We start from the raw sequence: 19,815 nt of genomic DNA, 5'->3' as shown, positions 1-19,815 counted from the left end.
GCGACCCTTCCCGGCGCCCGGGGACAAACTTTTCGACTTGCACCCCCCTTCAAACTTTCGATTTGCACCCCCCTGAAGATTTCGATTTGCACCCACCCTCAAACTTTCGATTTGCACCCCCCTCAAGCTTTCGATTTGCACCCCCTCCCTCAAGATTACGATTTGCACCCCCTTCAAACTTTTGAATTACACCCCCCCCTCAAGATTTCGATTTGCACCCCCCATCAAACTTTCCATTTGCACCCCCCCCCTCAACCTTTTAATTTATTTTTCCAACCCATTTTGGCGCCCCCCCCCCCTCCCCTCCCTCGCTACGCTACTGATTTCCAAACTATTTTAACCTCACTTATTTTAGCCCATAACGTAGACATAAATTAAATAACCACAAAAAAACCAAGGTATTAATACCTGGCTTTAAATCATAAACAACAGACGCCGTATGTAGACAATAGTTTTAAAGCGCCGATAAAACCAATCCATGTTATCTGTTGTAATCGTCCCCCCCCCCCCCCCCCCCCACAGCAATCATAGCGACACAGCATGTCACCGATAAACCCGTGAGAAGTAGGTCAAGGGGCGTGGTGGGGGTGGGCTGTGTATGTATTTTCCTGGAAACCCAAACTGAAACTAAAATTTTACGCCGTCCCGAAGATTGCACAACACAACAACCTTACAGTCGTTGTAGCTGGGGTAGGATATCCTTAGACCATAGGTCATCCTTACACAAAAGGTCATCTTTACACAACAGGTCATCTTTACACAAAAGGTCATCTGTTAAGTGCTTACACTGGTAAGTTGATCTCGATTGCTAAATATAATTTTATTAGAGCCATATACAAAAGAAGAGACGTAGATGTATTGATAACCAGATAAATGTAATTCTCTTCACTTCCCTTCCCTTCCCTTCTCTTCTCTTCTCTTCTCTTCTCTTCTCTGCTCTCTCTCTCTCTTTATATATATATATATATATATATATATATATATATATATATATATATATATATATATATATATATATATATATATATATTTATACGGCGTAACTATACGCAACAGTTTCATTACATTGTTGGTCTGTTTCCAATTAAAACCATATTTGACTGTATCAACTACGGCCAGACGTATATTGTGTTATGCATGAACTAACTTTCAAGCTCAGCTGTCCGTTATCGATACTATTGATTTGCTGATTGCCAGTGATTTACAACACATTGGCAGTTGGTGTGTTGATTTTAAACAAAACAGGTGTACGGCTAGTGTATTTGTTAGCCCTGGGTTCAAAACCTTGGAAGGAAGGTGGTCTTTCATATCAATTCACAGGTAGTTAGTCGAGGTTTGAACATAATTCGGTTTAATAGAATAAGGTTTGTTTCTTTTAATGCTAGTTGGTGTTGGTGGGTAGTTATAGGTAGCGGTCCTGTTGTGTAAATTTTATCGGTTATGTGAGATTATGAGGGTAGGTATAGTAGTTATGTGGTTAGTTATAAGAATGCATATAGTAGTTTTCTGTGGTGTTTATATGTGGTGTTGATGTTGTGTTGTTATAGCAAGTAATCTGGTGTTTTTTTGGAGTGGTAGAGAGTGGTTTTGTGGAAGATACACATTACAAGAAGCCAGTAGCGTAGCGATGGGGGGGGGGGGGGAATATGTCCCCGGGCGCCGACCTTAGGGGGCACCAAAATGGGTTGGAAAAATAAATTGAAAGGCTGAGGGGGGTGCAAATCGAAAGTTTGAGGGGGGTGCAAATCGAAATCTCGAAGGGGGGGGGGGGGGCAAATCGAAAGTTTGAGGGGGGGGGGGCTGCAAATCGAATCTCGAGGGGGGTGCAAATCGAAAAGTTTGTCTCCGGGCTCCGGGAAGGGTCGCTACGCCTCTGCAAGAAGCAGACATTTATAATAAAATCAACACGGTAGTACTGAGAAAACTTCTAATCTACTTCCTATGTTGTTGTTTAAGCTTTAGAGCCCATTTTCAGTCATAAGATTATATCAAGAGATTATATTTTTTATATGCCTTGTATCTGATTTGTTGCTATATTTAGACGAACCTGCTATACCTCCTAGCAGATCTTATCCACTATCTAGGTCAAGGTTGTTCTGGCAATTACAGCTGATAAAGTTGATAACGTCACGTGATCCAGCTGGTACAGTCGTATCGATTACCGCGCAGCTTCAAATAAAATATGAGTATCGATTACCAGCCTGGTTTAACTGTGTAGTAGAGTTCAGGTGGCCGAGTGCAACGATTCTAAACACGATACTTTACGTTTTCCGATACTTAAGACATACTGAGGCGTAATCATGCAAGTACTGTTAGGTAATTTTAGGTATGTATGGCGCCCCTCCTGGGGCATACGTCGCTGACAAGACAAGAGCTTTACAGGCGTCTCTGTCCTGGGCTAGTCTCTCCAACTGTCCATAGGTGTATCCATTCTTCTTGGTGTCAGGCCTCTCTGTCCTGGGCTAGTCTCTCCAACTGTCCATAGGTGTATCCATTCTTCTTGGTTTCAGGCCTCTCTGTCCTGGGCTAGTCTCTCAAACTGTCCCCTGGTGTATCAAATCTTCTTGGTGTCTTTTTCCAGGTCACGTCTCCAGGTCTTTCTTGGTCTGCCTCTTTTTTTTTGCCCTGTGGATTCCAGGTGAGGGCCTGTCTTGTTATGCTAGATACAGGTTACCTGAGTGTGTGGCCAATCCTTTTCCATTCCATTTCATCTGAAGGATCTATTCATCAGCTGGCTGTTGATTTGTACGTTTCCACTGTAACTCATTTCTAACGGTTTTTTAGGCCAGCGAATTCGCAGGATCTTCTGAGCACGCGTTTATAAATGATTTTATTTTCTTCTTATTTGTGGCAGTTATTCTCTATGTCTCAGCTCCATAGAGTAAAACATGTTTTACTAGTGTGAAGTACATTTAGTATTGTATATTTTAAAAATACAGTTGTAGGTTCATGAATTTCATCTATTTTAATAAGCGAAAACACACCTTAAAGCAGATCTCTATGTAGACATATAGAAATTGTGGTACATGCGCAGTGGTAAAAGTATATATTTTGTATATACATTTCGTTTTCGGAAGGGTTGGGGGCGGTAGACACGCTTCGGTGCCCCATGCCTGAAAGAAACACTGCTGCCTTGTGACGTCTCAGTGTATTAGCCCACAACAGTGCTTGTTACGGTGCAATGAAAATAGATCTACTACCTCATGTAATGGATCGATCAAAGTTTTGAACAACCCAATCACGCGACATTATCGTTCTTTTATTGATTGACCCTTTATTTTATTGATACCCTTTTTACACGGAGGTGACCTCTGACCTCTTCTCACGTCAAATACTACACAAAAATAAAGTACCATTTCGAACCTGACGATTCATGTCGTAGGTGAAGTAGAGTTCATCTGTTTCAGTGACCTTGGTATAAGAAGCTATAGTGTGGTAAGTATTGTGTTCAGTCACCCTTATTTTCTCTAATGTGAGTTAAGTACCAACCGGGGTCTAAGTCGGTCGAACTTCATGGAGTCCACCCAGCTATGATGCAACATCCCCTCATATACCAAGTTCAAAAACATATGAACTCTACTTCATCTGCGCAATGGATCTCTAGGTCTTCATCGGATTCTTTACTTTTTTTTTTAACTATGTGTGCCTGGCAATTTTCGATGAAGTATGATGAATTAAAAAATAACAAAGGGCTATTGTTTTTTTCATATATTTCAGAGTTGTTGTAGTTTAAGCACTAGAAATGTCAACCACCGAAAGCCAGACGGATGGCGCTAAGAATGTACTGGAAGTCTTTAAAACTTGGATAAATAATAACAGAAAGTGTCTGTCTGAACTAGAATCAGAGGTACACACTAACAATCTAGGCATATTTTCATAATGCACACACACGTACACACATATATATGTATGTATATCTGTATATCAGTGTATCTTTATCTCTCTCTCTGTATATATATATATATATATATATATATATATATATATATATATATATAACAAACAGAGGTGAAGGTATATACTTTAATTCCTTTAATCCCTAATGATTTAATCCTAACACACAGTTGACCAAATACGAGACCCAACCGACTCCATCTGAAAACAACAACCAGCAACCAGTTATAGACTTGAAGGTCCTGGTTAAAGACAGCTTGGACAAGATGACCAAATGCTTCAGCTTCCTAACTGGTAACTGAAACCTTGATGTTAAGACACATTTACCATAGAGGCTGTATGAAAAATGTCCCAGTACAGTTGTTTGATGTGTTTTTAGCAAGCATTACAAAATTCTTTCTCGTCTCTGATTTGGAAAAACAAAATTGAGTACCATTTAGATATAAAGGCTTATAAAATAGATGAAATAGTTCATGTGTTTCTGTTTTCTGTGCATGTTTAAAAGCTGTGTTGCTAGCTCTTGTAAAAAAATACCCCCCCCCCTCCCGCGAAATAATATTGTCGGGTATCTATTAAATCTGAGTTAACTCAGGGACTCAAGACATAATTAGGTATTAACAGAAATGTGAATATTGGAACATTGTATATTACAGTATATCATTGAAGCATGTACAACACTCACACACATGCACACCACACAAACTCAACCTTGAATTATGTACATCACACACATATGCACACACACACACACACGCACACACTCACACTCACACTGAATCAAACTTTTGTCGCATTTTCTTTCTTAGATAATGACGCCTTGCCTATGCCTTCGACCACCGAACATGATTCAGGTGCGTAAAAAATGTGTTTGTTTGTTAAACAGTGGTCTATTAAGTATGAGTTTTTTAATTCCTAATTTCATTTTCTAAATATTTATGATGGTCGATGGAACAAAAATCAACGAAGGTGCCAAATTGTGTTACGTAGTTTTTGTTAATAAAAGGTGTCACAAAAATTTAAAATGACATTTTAATAACAGATATTATAATTATTAACACATATTATTAATATTACTAAAAACGATATTTTACCATCCCATAATTCTATACTAATGATTACCATAAAACGAAATATCTTTCGTACATTAAGCTTTATTATTAAATACGTGCTCTACTAAAATTATATTCGTTTTGTAGGATATGAAGGAGTTTCTGTCTCCTGTTTGTTAACATTTTATAAATATTTTTCTCGTTCATCTCAAATATCTCTAAAAAAAGAACAGATATCCTATTTTAAATACCTTAATAGTGTCCTCGTATTTCTCTTGTATACTTTCATCATTTTAGAAACCCTCAAAACCCTTGTTATCAGGGTCAATGACCTGGAAAAGGAATCGAGAGATTTGAAAACAAACACTGAAAAAAATGTCAGTGCCTTAGGAGACAAGCACAAGAAGATGGAGGATGATGTCAACAGTTTTAAAGAATCGACACAGAAAAGTTTGGAGAAAGTTAGATCTGATGGAGAAACAAAGATGAAGGAAGTACCTTCACTTAAACCACAGGACCAGGATGAGTTAAAACAATTACAAGGTAGGTTTGTTTTTTTCACACTAATGTATATATATATATATATATATATATATATATATATATATATATATATATATATATATATATATATATATATATATATATATATATATATATATATATATATATATATATAAAATCTTACACTTTAGACGTTTCTCACGGCTACTTTCAGAAATTTAGCTCAGGGGTCGGGGGGGGGGGGGGGTTGGAAGCTAGTTAACGTGTTTCTTTCTATTAAAATTGTATATTTCTCCTTTTCGACTGTGGTGGGGTGGTACTAGTGCTTTAGAGGAGTGGGGTGGGGCAATGCTACCCCGAAAAAATATGCTTGGTCAACCCAGCTCTAATGGATACCTGATTAGTCCACTTAACACTTATGGGTAGCTGACTCTAGTACACTCAGCACGTATGGGTACTAGACTAATCCACCCAGCTCTAATGGGTACCTGTCTCTAAAATCAGCTTGCCACAGTGCTGACCACACAATCAATTCATACGTGTAAGTAAATGAAACAGCTGAACGCTGTTTCATCTGCATATATCCCATCAAAACTTTTCTTATTGTAAGCTGTACTCTGTCATTTTGGTAAGTAAGAACTAACTCGAACTTACTATGTTGGTTATTCGAGATAAGCAGACATTTTCTTTCTTAGAATTCTCTCATCATACGAGATATGCGCAAAACAATTAACATGTTATCCCTGGTCCATGTGTATGCTGAAGTTGTAACTAGAACATTTTTATTTGCCTGTTTACACCGCTACGGGAAAAAATAAACCAATGATGAATAGAGTACTCAACTAAATTAAAACGCAATACTTAAGAATATATTAGTTAAGTTCGCAAAATGACAAGTTTTCATTTGATGTTCTAATTTTAAGTTTTTCAGTTATGAATCTTTTGTTTTATTTTGTGTGTAGGTTATGTGAACCAGCTAAACGTTAAGGTCAAAAATGAGGGGGATTTCTCACGGAGCTTAGATGAAAAACAAAAGGCAATAGAAAATAATATAACGGCAATCCTTAGAGATCACAAAGAGCTGTTAAATAATTATGGCAATATCAAGCCATTCGTGGATACTACAAATGCTAATCTTGACGAAGTAAAAACATCAAATTTGACATTTGAAGCAAGAATAACAGCTCAAGAAAATAATTTTGATAAATTAAAAAACGAAGTTCAAGCAAGGTATAAATCGTTACATGACAATGCGTCAAAAATCAATTCTGATCTGCAAAATGTAGTCAAGGAATTAAAGTCAGAAGAACACGATCGGTTAAAAGATGTATCATCAATCAAAGAACAAAACCAAAAGACGGATGCCAAGATTGTGGAGATATTCCAGAATAATATTAACACGGATAATCAGCTGAAGACATTGTCTGAAAAAGTCAGCAAATTTAGCATCGCTGCCAACTTCGATTTAAAGCTAACACACCTGAAATCTGAGTTGAAGACAGACATACAGAATCTTAATGATGAAGTAAACAATTTAAAATCGGACATTCAGTCCATTGACCAAGAAAGGCAGCAAGCAGATTCTAGAATTAATAATCTCATGGGCGATTGCAAAGCTCAAGCTAATGATCTTGTAAGTCTTCAAAACAGGATAAGCAGCTTGGAAGATACAACTCAAGATCTCAATAGTTCTTTTCAAGGTGGGTATTTTGGTGCGGGTTTATGAGTAGTGGCTTATTTGGTGCGGGTTTATGAGTGGTGGCTTATTTGGTGCGGGTTTATGAGTGGTGGCTTATTTGGTGCGGGTTTATGAGTGGTGGCTTATTTGGTGCGGGTTTATGAGTGGTGGCTTATTTGGTGCGGGTTCTCTCTGTTGTTAATTGGGTGGGCTTGTGAGGTAGTTTGAAGGGTGGGTTATCGATTTTGACTTTGGGTTTGGTTTAAGATGTGGCTTAGCGATAGTGGTTTTGGAGTTACGAGGTTGTATTTTGGGGTGGGTTTTCAAGGTTGCTTTTTTTGGGTGAGCTTAGAATGTTTTTTGGGGAAAAAAGTGTATTTTACATACGTTTATGGGGATTGTTCGCTAAAGTGGAAAGCAAAAGTGTGTAAATATTTCATGTAGTTTATATATATAGGCGTATATATATATATATATATATATATATATATATATATATATATATACATATACATATACATATACATATACATATACATATACATATACATATACATATACATATACATAATATACATATACATATACATAAAGTATACATAAATACTTTTTCTTCTTACCGAAAGATTCTGTGAATGATCTTGTTACGAGGGTCAAGGTAGGTGAAAAAGCCATGTGTGGTTACCAAGACGATGCCGATGATGTAAGAAAAATGCAGACAGACAACCAACGGCAGATAACCGCCTTGTCAAACAAGCAGACAGATTTCCAGAAGGCCATTGACAAGTTCTCTCTCTTCACGACCAGCACGGAGAAAAAATTTGTCGCCACGGTCGAGAAAATGGACAAGATTGATGATAAACTGAAGATGGCGATGACAGATGTTGGTAAAAATCTGGGCGCTATCACGACCAAACAAAGCGAAGTTAACAAAGCTCAAGAGAATAACGTTGCGGAGCTTAAAAGTCATGTCCAAAAACTGTTCAAGTTTTTCAATGAAAATGTCGCAGTCCAGTTAAAAGATTTGAACATCAACCTGGATAGCATTACAAAGGAGACGCTTCAGCAGAATACCAGACTAGATTCTCTAGAAACGTATACCGATGAGATTTCAGGGGCGTGCCAAGGTTTGGAGGTAGATCTCACGCAAACTAAATCTCAACTTGATTTAATCAGTCAACAAAGCGAAAAAATTGAGTCCAAAATTTCAGAGTTGGTACAGAAAAATGACGATCTGAAAAAATCAACTATCAGCAACTTGCAGACATTCTCGACTAAGCTAGACTCAGAGATGCGTGAACTGACAAAACGCTTGGACGAAGATTTAATGCGTCTACATACTGACATTGGTGATACTCTATCTCAGGTGTGTTGAAAATTCGATAATGTTAGCTGATTCCAATCTTTAAATTTGTAAAATTAATTGACTTAAGAAATGCAGGTTTTGAGAGTACATACACGTTTACAATCTTTGTTTTGTGTAGAGATGATTTGATCAATCATATTCAAAAATATTTAAAATTCAGTTTTAATACCTGTTTTTTGAAAGGTGCGTTATATTTCCTATTACGGTAGTGATTATTAAGATTATAATTTTATATATATATATATATATATATATATATATATATATATATATATATATATATATATATATATATATATATATATATATATATATATATATATATATATATATATATATACATAGTTAAAATGAGAGTGCATATTAAATAATTGTTAAAGAAAAATATGAAATTGTTTCTAGTTTGTGGGTTTTCTTTTTTTGAGTGCTAAAACCTTTGGTAATGGGTTCAAAACTAGGTCGTGTTTTATCCGGCAATGTCCGCGCCCCAGGTATCTCCCCCCTCCCCTCCCCACCCCGCCAGTTGTTACTGTGACGCCACCGCTGTGATCCCTGAGTCTATTCGGCTTTGATAGCGCTGTTATTTAAGCCACCTAACACGAATCCCTAACTACCCTACATACAAACACCAGTTAATCTAATCATCAGCCCAAAGTTCAATATGTTATGTTTTCTATTTGTAGGTCAGAGATTTGGAGTCTGAAATTAAAGCTACACAGAGTGGTAAAACAGCCATTGGATTTACGGCCTCGCCCAACAACCTCTCATCCGTCAGCGTCAAAGAGGGGGAAGTCGTCAAACACTTCAGGGACATCGCCTTCAACGAGGGCCACTACTACGACCCGTCCACGGGCGCGTTCACCGCCCCAGTCTCCGGCCTCTACTACACCAGCCTGACCGTGTCCAAGATGAACCAGGGCCGGATCAGCCTGCACGTCAAGCACCGACCGGTCAATGCCGGACGAAGTGACCGGAAAGTCAAAGTTGTCTGCCGGGCTCATAGTGGGATCGACGACAACAGTTCGACCGGTTCCGGGTTGGTTTACCTCGAGAAAGGTGACGCCCTCTACGTGGTGTCGGTGAATGTTTCCCACGATGCAGCTCTCAATTGTTATTCCAGCTTCTCATGCTTTCTTGTTAAGGGATAGTTATCATACATTGGATATACAAAGTTAAGATAGTTATCATACATTGGTTATCAAAAGTTAAGATAGTTATCATACATTGGATATCAAAAGTTAAGATAGTTATTATACATTGGATATCAAAAGTTAAGATACATTGAATCTCTAAAAAATAAATCATTTGATTTTTCGTTAAACGTAATAACCATTAAAAAGTATTGTATACATTGAATTTCATTTTTTTTAGGATTTTTTTTCTTTCAATGGAAGCTTCTTTTTTGTTTGTGTCTAAAAGAAGGAGTTATTATTCCTAAGAGATTTTAGCTTAGACTTGAGATTTATGGCGAATCTGTGATATATAGGGATTAGAAAATTACATGCAATTTATTACTAACACGAGTTATTGAAGGAGAGAGGGTTCTGATCCACCGTCTGTTACCTTTTTCTAGTATCTGGCTGCGTTGTTTCCATAATTTTTATAATCACTTCACGATTTTTTTCCTTTGAAAATATAAATATTTGTAAACCAGATGTACTTATTTAGATTATAATAACCACCTACCATTTACTTTTTTATAGTTGGAGAGCATAATCAATAATTGGTATGAAATATAGTTTAAATGTTTCAAAAGTAAACACAGGTGAAATCGAAATTGTAAAATTTACAGAGACCAAATATGTCAATACATTGGCTTGGGCATTGCCTGGCCGGAACGGGAACTATTTAAATATGTTTTTCTTTTCTGAAGACAGTATCGGCAGTGTTAGTTGTTTAAGCTGCTGTTAAATTTAACTGTAAATGTTTCAATGTTTTTTTCGCTGACGTTAAACATCGAACTTATGGTGCCTGTAGTCGTTCCTGGTACACAGAGTAAATTACCACAACAGCACGACGATTAATTGGTTGTGTATTTTATATTGCCAAACATAAGAACTTAAGTGCTCCCCTACATATGCACACCTATTGAACTTTTAAGTTATCTTAAATTTGTGATAGCATTAAAAAAAAGAAAGCAAAGTGTAACTCAAATAACAAAATCATCCCGTTTGTGCCCAAGACATACGGAGCGGATGTTTCAAGGACTCTCTATTGCCTTGGACTAGAATTCCAACTCTAGACTTTCGAGTTAGCATCATAGCTATCTACCGCTAGGCTGCGGCGTCCCGTAATTGCAAAATGGTGAATGTGTTATTAATATTATATTAATTGTATAATTTGTATTAACTTTAACAACAATGATAAGAGTAGGGCTTCTGTAAACAAACAAAATAGGTACACGATTTTTATTTATTCAAAATAATTCAATATTCATATTGTATCGCACTTAAAATAAATACATTAATTAATACACCATTTACCATGATTTTACTTTTTGCTTAATTTAACCAAATCTTACACCTTGTTAAAATAAGTTTATTTTACAATTTTGTATCTTGTCTAAATGTAAATAAAGTATGTTTTGTATTTCAATGTGTCAAACACGTTTAATGTGTAAGATGTTCCATTTTTAACTGCCCTTAACAATATACATCGTTATAATAACTTTGAGATAAACGATCAATCTTAATATCAAATTTAAAAAAATATAGTACAACTCATTCACACTAAAACAATTCATAGCATACTTTGGTACATCAAAAACAGACTTTATAATAAAAATGTGTAAAGTCACTATTTCGCTGCATCTTTATTTACAGTTCTGAAAACTTTTGCATGAAAGTAGCATTGCTATTCACTTATATGATACGAGCTGACCTGCGACGTAATATACGCCGCTATCTAATTGTTGTATTTTCTGCTTATTAGCCATTCATAATTTGTGAACTCGACCCTCCCCCCCCCCCCCCCACAAACACAAATACAATACAAACAAAAACACAAAGAAAACACAAACGCAAACACAAATACAATGCAAACACAAACGCAAATGCAAACGCGAATTGGTTTCCCGCCAATACTGTGAACACAATGAGTGTGTGTGTGAAATTTAAATTTGAGTTAATGTTCTGCGTTATTGTTTGCCCTTAGGTTTGCGTTTGTGTTTCTGTTTGTGTTTGTGTTGGCGTTTGCTTTTATGTTTATGTTTCTGTTTGTGTTTTTGTTTGCGTTTGTGTTTGCATTTACGTTACGTTTGTGTTTGCGTTTTTATTTGCGTTTGTGTTTAAGTTAAAGTTTGTGTTATTCTTTGTTTTTGGTTGGTTGTGGTCAGGATTAATTCAATATGTAATATATTGCCTAAACCCGGGAAATGCCAGGTATCTGCTGCTCACTAAACACACAAGCCACGGTCCTTTACAGATAGATTTTTCACAGAGGCCTTTACACAACACGACCTTGTATAACTCACTATGATGAACAATCCCCTACTTCTGATGTGTAATATAATGTTTACGATTTCCTGCGTGTTACATTTTTTCCTGCTACATACCTCCCATATGTTAACATTAACAGGATCTAACCTGCCCCCCCCCCCCCACCCCCCTCCCCAGTGTGACATCATGAACCTTCTTCCTCCTAGGTTTTTACAAATTGAAACCGAAACAAGACGTTTACATTACACATTTTCCCATGTGTTGATACAAATACGTAAAGCACGACGATTTGTCTAACCTGTAGCATTACTGGAAGAAACGCAGCCATGCGTAGTACTTGAATGTCAATGATATAAAGTATTGATTAGGTGTGCTGACATGGCGTGTTAGGTGTGTTGAAGAGTTGGACAGGGGACGGCGGGGTTTTGTTTAATATTTCCTGGAAGGAGAAAATGAAACTGATCGAACTCAAGTGTGTGGCTATTCTCATACAAGCCACTAACCGAATGGGAGAGCTGACTGGATCACGCACTGGTAAGTAGCGGCATATTTTGTTGATTCGTTCTGTTTTCACTACCTGTGTTGTATGATTTAAGTCTTTTTATTTTTTTTATGAAGAATCGTTGTATATGCTAATGTTTTTTTTATTGCACTGATATTATATTGAATATGGTATTTGTTTCAAATAACATATCAAAAGTAATTTATAACAGTCAATTTATTAAAGTAATTAAGCACAGCCAGTTGGTGCTATGATGATCTGAAGTTACTAATATTTAACTACCCTTTATTACCTAATACGAATTAACAAAAATTCCTTATCACCTTGTGTATGTTAAGTGTATAAGCCTACACCCCACTCACACCCTAAACTCTCCTCACACTAACGATTCGCTTCACATTCACAATGACTCTCTTGTACCCTACAACCACTCCCCTCACACCCAAAATGACTCTCCTCATACAACGACTCCCCTCACACATAAAATGAATCTCCTCACACCAACACCGAATACCCTCCTGTGGCGGAACTAGAAAAAAGGGCCACCCCGCCAAAAAAATGTTTGGGCCCCATATATATATATATATATATATATATATATATATATATATATATATATATATATATATATATATATATATATAATAGGACCCTATATACGAAAATACAAAATACGAACATAGAATACTCAATACGGGCTAGATCGAAATTTGAATAATGTTAAAAATTTTAATTTTATATTTTTAATTAAGACATGTTACAACAACACATAATTTGTGTGTGTGTGCTATTGGCCTGTTTTGAAATTCTCTGTTTTAATGTCTGACACACTGCTGCGTAATTTATAAGTGGGTCAAAAGAATATGAAGCATGAAAGCTTTGTATATGTAATGGTTTTTCGCCTTATGTTTATTTTTATGTTTTTTAGTATTTTTATTATTAGTTTTGTATACATTTCCTTTTTATACTAAGTCATTCTTTATTATGTATTTTTAAAAAATTTAATAATTAAGAGAAATAATTGCTTTTTAATTTGTTTTAGTATATTAATCTTTTAAAAGTTTCTTAATAGCACACATATTTGACTATTTAAAGAAGGGAAATAATTCATGGAAGTGGTTTGAACGTTTGCCTATCTTTCACACTACAAGTCTTGTAGCCTATATATTTTTCCTTTACGAAACAACATGTGTTAGCTACTGTAGAATAAAAAAAAATTGATTATGGTCGGCTTTGGGCCCCTAAAAGGCCTGGGCCCCCCGCACTGCGGGGTCTGGCGGCACTGTAGTTCCGCCCCTGATACCCTCACACTCACAACCACTCCCCTCACACCCACAACGATTTTGTTTCAGCTGAAAGATAACACCACCCAACGGTTGAATAACAACACCATTCATTGCAAGAAAAAACATCAAGAACGCCATCATGTCCAAAAAGAAAATGAAAAATCTGAAACAACAAATAAACGGGCTGAGAGAGGAGGTAGCGTCAATTAGGAACGACTGTGACAATAGAGAGACAAAGTTTAATGAACTGTTTGAAAAATATCAACTGCAGGAGGAGCTATTGACGGAGATTTTCGCTGACGTGTCGAATCTCAGTCAGATTGTTAGGGAAAGCAACGAGTTTCACCGCCTGCATGGAGCTGATATTTCGTCTCAAGGTAAGTAATCAAGGATTGAAAGGCTAACGTTGAGTGTTTTATCATTATGTGTTATGTTGGGTATTTATAAGTTGTCATTTTAAGTAATTGTTTTATTAGAGGTAGGGTTATATTATTATAATGTTGTTAAATTTTGTTAGCTGGGATTTAGTTAGTGAAGTATACAGAGTTATCTGTGGTGTATCTTATTATTTTTTTTTAATTTTTAATATAGTAACGTTAGCTTATTGAATTAGTTATTTGCGTAGTATGTTTAATTTTTATAAGGGCTAGGTGTAGATAATCATTTTTAATGGTATGTTATATGTGGATGTCGTTGTTGGCTGGTAGAGCCAACAGCTGCTAGCCCGAAAGTCTCGCGTTCAGATAACAATAGAGAAAATAAGGTGGTTGTGCATACATTATCCCTTGTATGCCAAAATCACTGAAATAAATTAAGAACGAAGAAGAAGATTGAAATAAATGAATCCTACTTTATTTACCCAATATGTCTTGGGCATGAAATAGAAAAGATGATGATAATCTATAGGCAGTGTTTCTTCCAGACTTTTTTCTCCGGGGGAGGGGGGGCACTTGAAATTTTCGGGGGGGGGGGCGGTAGACTTTCTTCGGGGGGGGGGAGGCGGACACTGTTAAAAGTATATATTTTCTATATAAATTATATAAATTTCATTTCGTTCGGGGGGGGGGGGGGGGGGGGAGGGGTGGAAAAAAACTCTGTCCATAGGCCTATATATAAGACAAAATGGTCGGATGCCGGTGTGGGAACTTATCGGCTCGCAGGCGCTCGCATCCGGCAAAATATTGTCATATTTTTGGTATTATAATTGAACGTTGAGATACTTGTCCCCATTTGTTTCATCTGTGTGTTTCCATAGACATTAGTCTGTTCAAGAGAGTAGGAAATGCTTGAATTCACTCAACTCTAATGGGTACCTGACTAAAATCGGGGAACTTAAAGAATAATGGGTGTAATGCTGACCACTGTATTCCTTTAGAAACCAAGACTTATCTAAAAGGGAGTGCTAGTTGTGCTGATCATGAGCTCAATAACATTTTAAGTCTCCCGGCTATTTGTTAACATAAAGAATTAACTGCCAATGTTCCTTTTTTTATTTTTTTTATAGAAACTGATTTTCAAAACAATCTGAACGGCGAGGCCGAGATAATACAGAGGCTAGAATCACTAGAACAAAAGCTACCCACTATCTCTAGCACACAAACAGAAATTGAGAATATCAGAGAGGTTTGTGACGAGCTTGTAGAGAAGATCAGACACCAGGAGGAAACAACCAGCGAGCTACGGGCCAATTGGTCGGAGTATGAGAGATGTAACGAATACGAGACACGGGCTAGTAACTCGGATGATTTCGACAATATAATGTTTGATGTTGAGAAGATCAAAGAAGAAAATGGAGCAAGGGACAACCAAATATCTGATCTGTGTGAGAACAGTGCTGCCGCGGATGCTCGCTTAGAGGACCTGTGTGGCAGGACAAAAGTGCTGGAAAGTTCTTCAAACGATTTTCAAGGTAAGTATAAACATTTTCAATGGGGCGGCCTGGCCTAGAGGTAGAGCGCTAGTTTGCAAACCCGAATGTCTTTTGTTCGAATCCAGCTCTTAAGGGTACCTAACTCACGTTAGTGAACGCAACGACGGCTGGGCATAGTGCTGACACGACTATCCATTCATCTACCGAGGTCACAGAAATAGATGAACCCAGGATGATTTACACAAATCAAATAACTGCCATGGTCGTAGTAAGAAAATATGTAGGACCCAATGAATTATTAAACTGTCAGCCGTGATTTTATTTACTTTTCATCTCGTGGTCATGTTTACATATTTTAGCCACTTAAAAACTGCAATATGTGTATCGATATCCATTTGCGTCACAAGTTAGAAGCGGAGGGATAATGGATAGTTGTGTGGGTTCGCACTTGGATTACACCATTTTGGACGGTACCGCCTCAATTGAAAATTCCAAAAATGTACTCACTTTTATAAATAATATAAAATAAAATTAATAACATGGCTGTGAGTAGAGTGGTACACAGAAAGCAAAGATAAATGCAAACATATCGGGCGAATTAGATGTATTTTTATATATTTTAATTCCTAAAAAATGGCGAAAATCAGAAATCCTGAGGATTTTATTTCAGTGTCTGAAAACAATAAAAATAACGATGTAAAATTTTATGAATCATTAAGAAATTTAAAAAAAAATCAGCTGTTACACATTCTTGTAATTTTTCCAGTATATCCACTATATATTTTTATGACCTAGTTTCACAACTTCCATTGTATTTGTGCGGGTTAGAGTTGAACTACAACAAAAGCTAAGTTTTTTTTCCTGAAACATTAGCGCTTTAAATTTAAAAAAAAATCATACTTAGGGGTCATCCATTTATGACGTCCACAATTTTTGTGGATTTTGGACCCCCCCCCCCCTTCGTCCACAAAAATCCACTTTTGTCCTTAAAAAAGTCCATATGCGACCACAAAAGTCAGTTTTTTCGACCCACCCGCGTGTGGACGTCATGAATGGATGACCCCTTACAAAAATTTAAAGAAATCTATTTAAACTAATGTTTATATTTACATTTGTTTTTTTTTAATACTTATGTGTTAGTTACAAGTTTGAATTAAAAATAAAATTAAGCAATTATCATGATTGTATCTGTCGTTATTTACAGTTAGGATGCAGCAAGCTGAAGGAGGTATTAAGGACAACTCAGATGCTCTAGACGATTTGACAGACAGGCAGGATAAAGTTGATCAAAGGCTACAGGCGGACTTGACAAAACATGAAACAATTAGAAAATGGCAAGAGGAAATAACTGACCGACTAGAAACGGACCTCACAAGGTTAGAGAAAATTAGAGGGTGGCAGGACAGTATTGACGACAGGCTAGAAACGGACCGAACCAGGCTAGAGGAAATTAAATGTTGGCAGGACAGGATCGACGACAAGCAAGAGAAAGATCTCACAAGGTTAGAGGAAACTAGGGGGTGGCAAGACAGGATTGAGGACAGGCTAGAGACGGACCTCACAAAGCAAGAAGAAATTAGAGTGTGGCAGGGCAGGATCGAAGACAGACTAGAAGAGTATGACACAAGGTTAGAGGAAATTAGGGAATGGCAGGACAGGATTGACAACAGACTAGAAGCAGATGGCACAAGCTTAGAGGAAATTAGAGTGTGGCAGGACAATATTGACGACCGGCTAGCAACGGACCAAACCAGGCTAGTGGAAATTAGACAGTGGCAACAGCGTATTGAGGACAGGCTTGATGCCGATTTAAACCACCAGGATAACGTAAACACAACTCAGAACGTAATTCTCACACAAGTTCAGAGACTGGATCAATCACTGTTTGGTATCGGCGAGAACCTCTCGACCCAACTGCAGCAACTGAAGACAAAACTGAAGCATGTGGCGAAAAAAGGTCTTGCTCGGGGCAAAATTCTCCACAATTTAGCATCATTTAGCAAAAAGCTTCTACATACGTATCGAATCATGTTCTCTAGAGTAATTGACCTTGATTCTCAGGTTCAGAAAGCAGCGGAACTCAGCGAGAAAGAGATATCTCTCTTAGAGCAGCGTGTTGTCAAGGCTGAAGATAAGGTATCCTGTTCATGTGTTCATTGTGTTATCAATTATAAATAACCTTGCTTGCCGGTAGATACCATTCCTTAGTATATATTATTTGGTTACTTTTGAATTTAATTTAATACTTCTCAATTTGTATATATTACTTGGATACTTTTGGATTAATTTAATACTTCTAAATTTGTATATATTACTTGGTTACTTTTGGATTTATTTAATACTTCTAAATTTGTATAAATTACTTTGTTACGTTTGGATCAATTTAATACTTCTAAATTTGTTACTTACGGTTAGGTTTTTTCTTCTTCTGAATACGCTAGGTAGGTTTTGTGTTACTAAATACTTTTAGATTACCTAATTAACATTTGCTAATCTAGCTATATGGAAATTCAGTGGTCACTTCTAGGGTTCGTTTCGGCATTTTCTGCGAGAGGGTGTCACTTGAAAGATTCGTATTTAAAATTTCTTTACGCGTGGACGCTGGCTAAAGTATATATTTTCTATACAAATTATATTTTTCTTATTTTATGCTAAATGCCCCCCTACTCGAATAGATGCTATAAAGGAAATATTGAAACCAGGTTAATTCATATATACGATAATGTTCTTTATATTCCAGTACCTGTATATACAGTCAGCGTCTAAAGACACACAAACCGAGTTATCTCCCATCGGGTTTACGGCCGCACCCAGAGGCTTGGCATCCACAGTCGTGAGAAGGGGAGACGTGGTGCAAAACTTCACCGACGTGTCCTACAACAAGGGCGGCTACTTCAACCCCTCCACTGGCGCGTTTACCGCCCCTGTCGCCGGCCTTTACTATACCAGCCTGACCATGTCCAAAATGAACCAGGGCCGGATCGACCTTCACGTGAAGCATAGACCGGAAAATTCCGGCCGAGGTGACCGGCCCGTGAAAATTGTCTGCCGGGCGCATAGTGGTCAAGACGAGACGAGTTCAACCGGTGCCGGTTTGTGTTACTTGGAAACGGGCGACAGTCTCTACGTTGTTGCTGTCACTGTTTCACAAGATGCTGTTTTAAACTGCTACTCCAGTTTCTCGTGCTTTCTTGTTAGTTAATTAATCATTAACATTGTTGTTTCGACCTAATTGTTTTTTTTTTAATGAGTGAAATTGAAGGCCTTGTGATTTACTTATTCTTTAAATTTAAAATAAATATTGCTCTTAACAAAATAAAATCTTATGTAATTTTAAATATCTTCAAATTTAGTTTAGCTGAATGGCCGAACGGAAGAAGAACCGAAAATTAACTAATTTCGAAAATGAAAATTCCAGTCAAGTTGAGATTAATGTATGTGTGTTTGTATAGTTTGAGTGTGTTGAAGACTAAGGGAGGAAGCTAGAGGCATATTTTGCATGAATATTTATTGTATCGAGAAAATGAAACCAATTAAACTTATGCCTGTGGCTTACTCCGTTAAAGGGGCTTAACCTAGAGTTTTGATCATACAAGGGTAATAGGCTTGAAAAGTCGGTTCCAAAAGGTTGTTGCCAGAAAGCATATTTTTCAACCAAAAATAACTATTTTATAACATTTGTGAAGTAAGTACAAAACAATTTCCGGTTTTATTAAGGCTAGAAAAATTCAAACAGATAATTACTAGTAGTATAATTTAGCTAAATTTTTTATTTTTTTTCGTTCGATTAGTAGATAAACTACAAGGCTATACCCCTTAGAAACAATAATTAAAGCGTAATTAAAATCAAGATTTCCAATTTTTTAAAATATAGGTCTAATCAATCCAGATCAGACATATTCGGCCAATGATTTTGAAATCATGCATAACCGATTTGTCCCCCCCCCCCCCCATCGTTACTCTGCTTGGTCCATAATCATATGCAGGTATGGCTAAAACTAAACAAAACCACACCACATTCTTGATTATTTCCTAATCATTGGCATGTTTTACAGCTAGGACAGATGCTTTATTTAAATACTTTAGAAGATTTAAGTAATATTTACAAAATACCAAAGTTGAAAGCCAAAACACAACACAAGATAATTTAATAATTGTTCATTTCGAACATGATATACTACATATAATTTGTAAAAAAGTACAAGGCAAAAAACAATTCAGACAATACC

At 36.7% G+C, this 19,815-nt stretch overlaps 2 protein-coding genes across 2 annotated transcripts; both read left to right on the top strand.

Moving 5' to 3' along the window:
* Window positions 1–675: 675 nt before the first annotated feature.
* LOC131941637 (putative leucine-rich repeat-containing protein DDB_G0290503) lies at window positions 676–11,012 on the top strand. Its single transcript, XM_059301015.1, has 8 exons — window positions 676–790; window positions 3,718–3,847; window positions 4,065–4,188; window positions 4,701–4,745; window positions 5,241–5,486; window positions 6,410–7,147; window positions 7,752–8,491; window positions 9,175–11,012. The coding sequence occupies exons 2-8, from the start codon at window positions 3,743–3,745 to the stop codon at window positions 9,637–9,639; spliced, it is 2,463 nt and encodes an 820-aa protein (XP_059156998.1). The 5' UTR covers window positions 676–790; window positions 3,718–3,742; the 3' UTR covers window positions 9,640–11,012.
* Window positions 11,013–12,352: 1,340 nt separating this feature from the next.
* LOC131941661 (nuclear mitotic apparatus protein 1-like) lies at window positions 12,353–18,845 on the top strand. Its single transcript, XM_059301044.1, has 5 exons — window positions 12,353–12,462; window positions 13,783–14,093; window positions 15,221–15,625; window positions 16,791–17,722; window positions 18,327–18,845. The coding sequence occupies exons 2-5, from the start codon at window positions 13,856–13,858 to the stop codon at window positions 18,786–18,788; spliced, it is 2,037 nt and encodes a 678-aa protein (XP_059157027.1). The 5' UTR covers window positions 12,353–12,462; window positions 13,783–13,855; the 3' UTR covers window positions 18,789–18,845.
* The last annotated feature ends 970 nt before the right edge of the window (window positions 18,846–19,815 follow it).

Source organism: Physella acuta, unplaced genomic scaffold, assembly GCF_028476545.2.
Source record: "Physella acuta isolate Inbredline_101_S28 unplaced genomic scaffold, ASM2847654v3 ptg000030l, whole genome shotgun sequence".
Taxonomy (NCBI): domain Eukaryota; kingdom Metazoa; phylum Mollusca; class Gastropoda; family Physidae; genus Physella; species Physella acuta.
The sequence above is the reverse complement of the archived record's forward strand: the minus strand, read 5'-3'. Positions and strand labels throughout refer to the sequence as shown.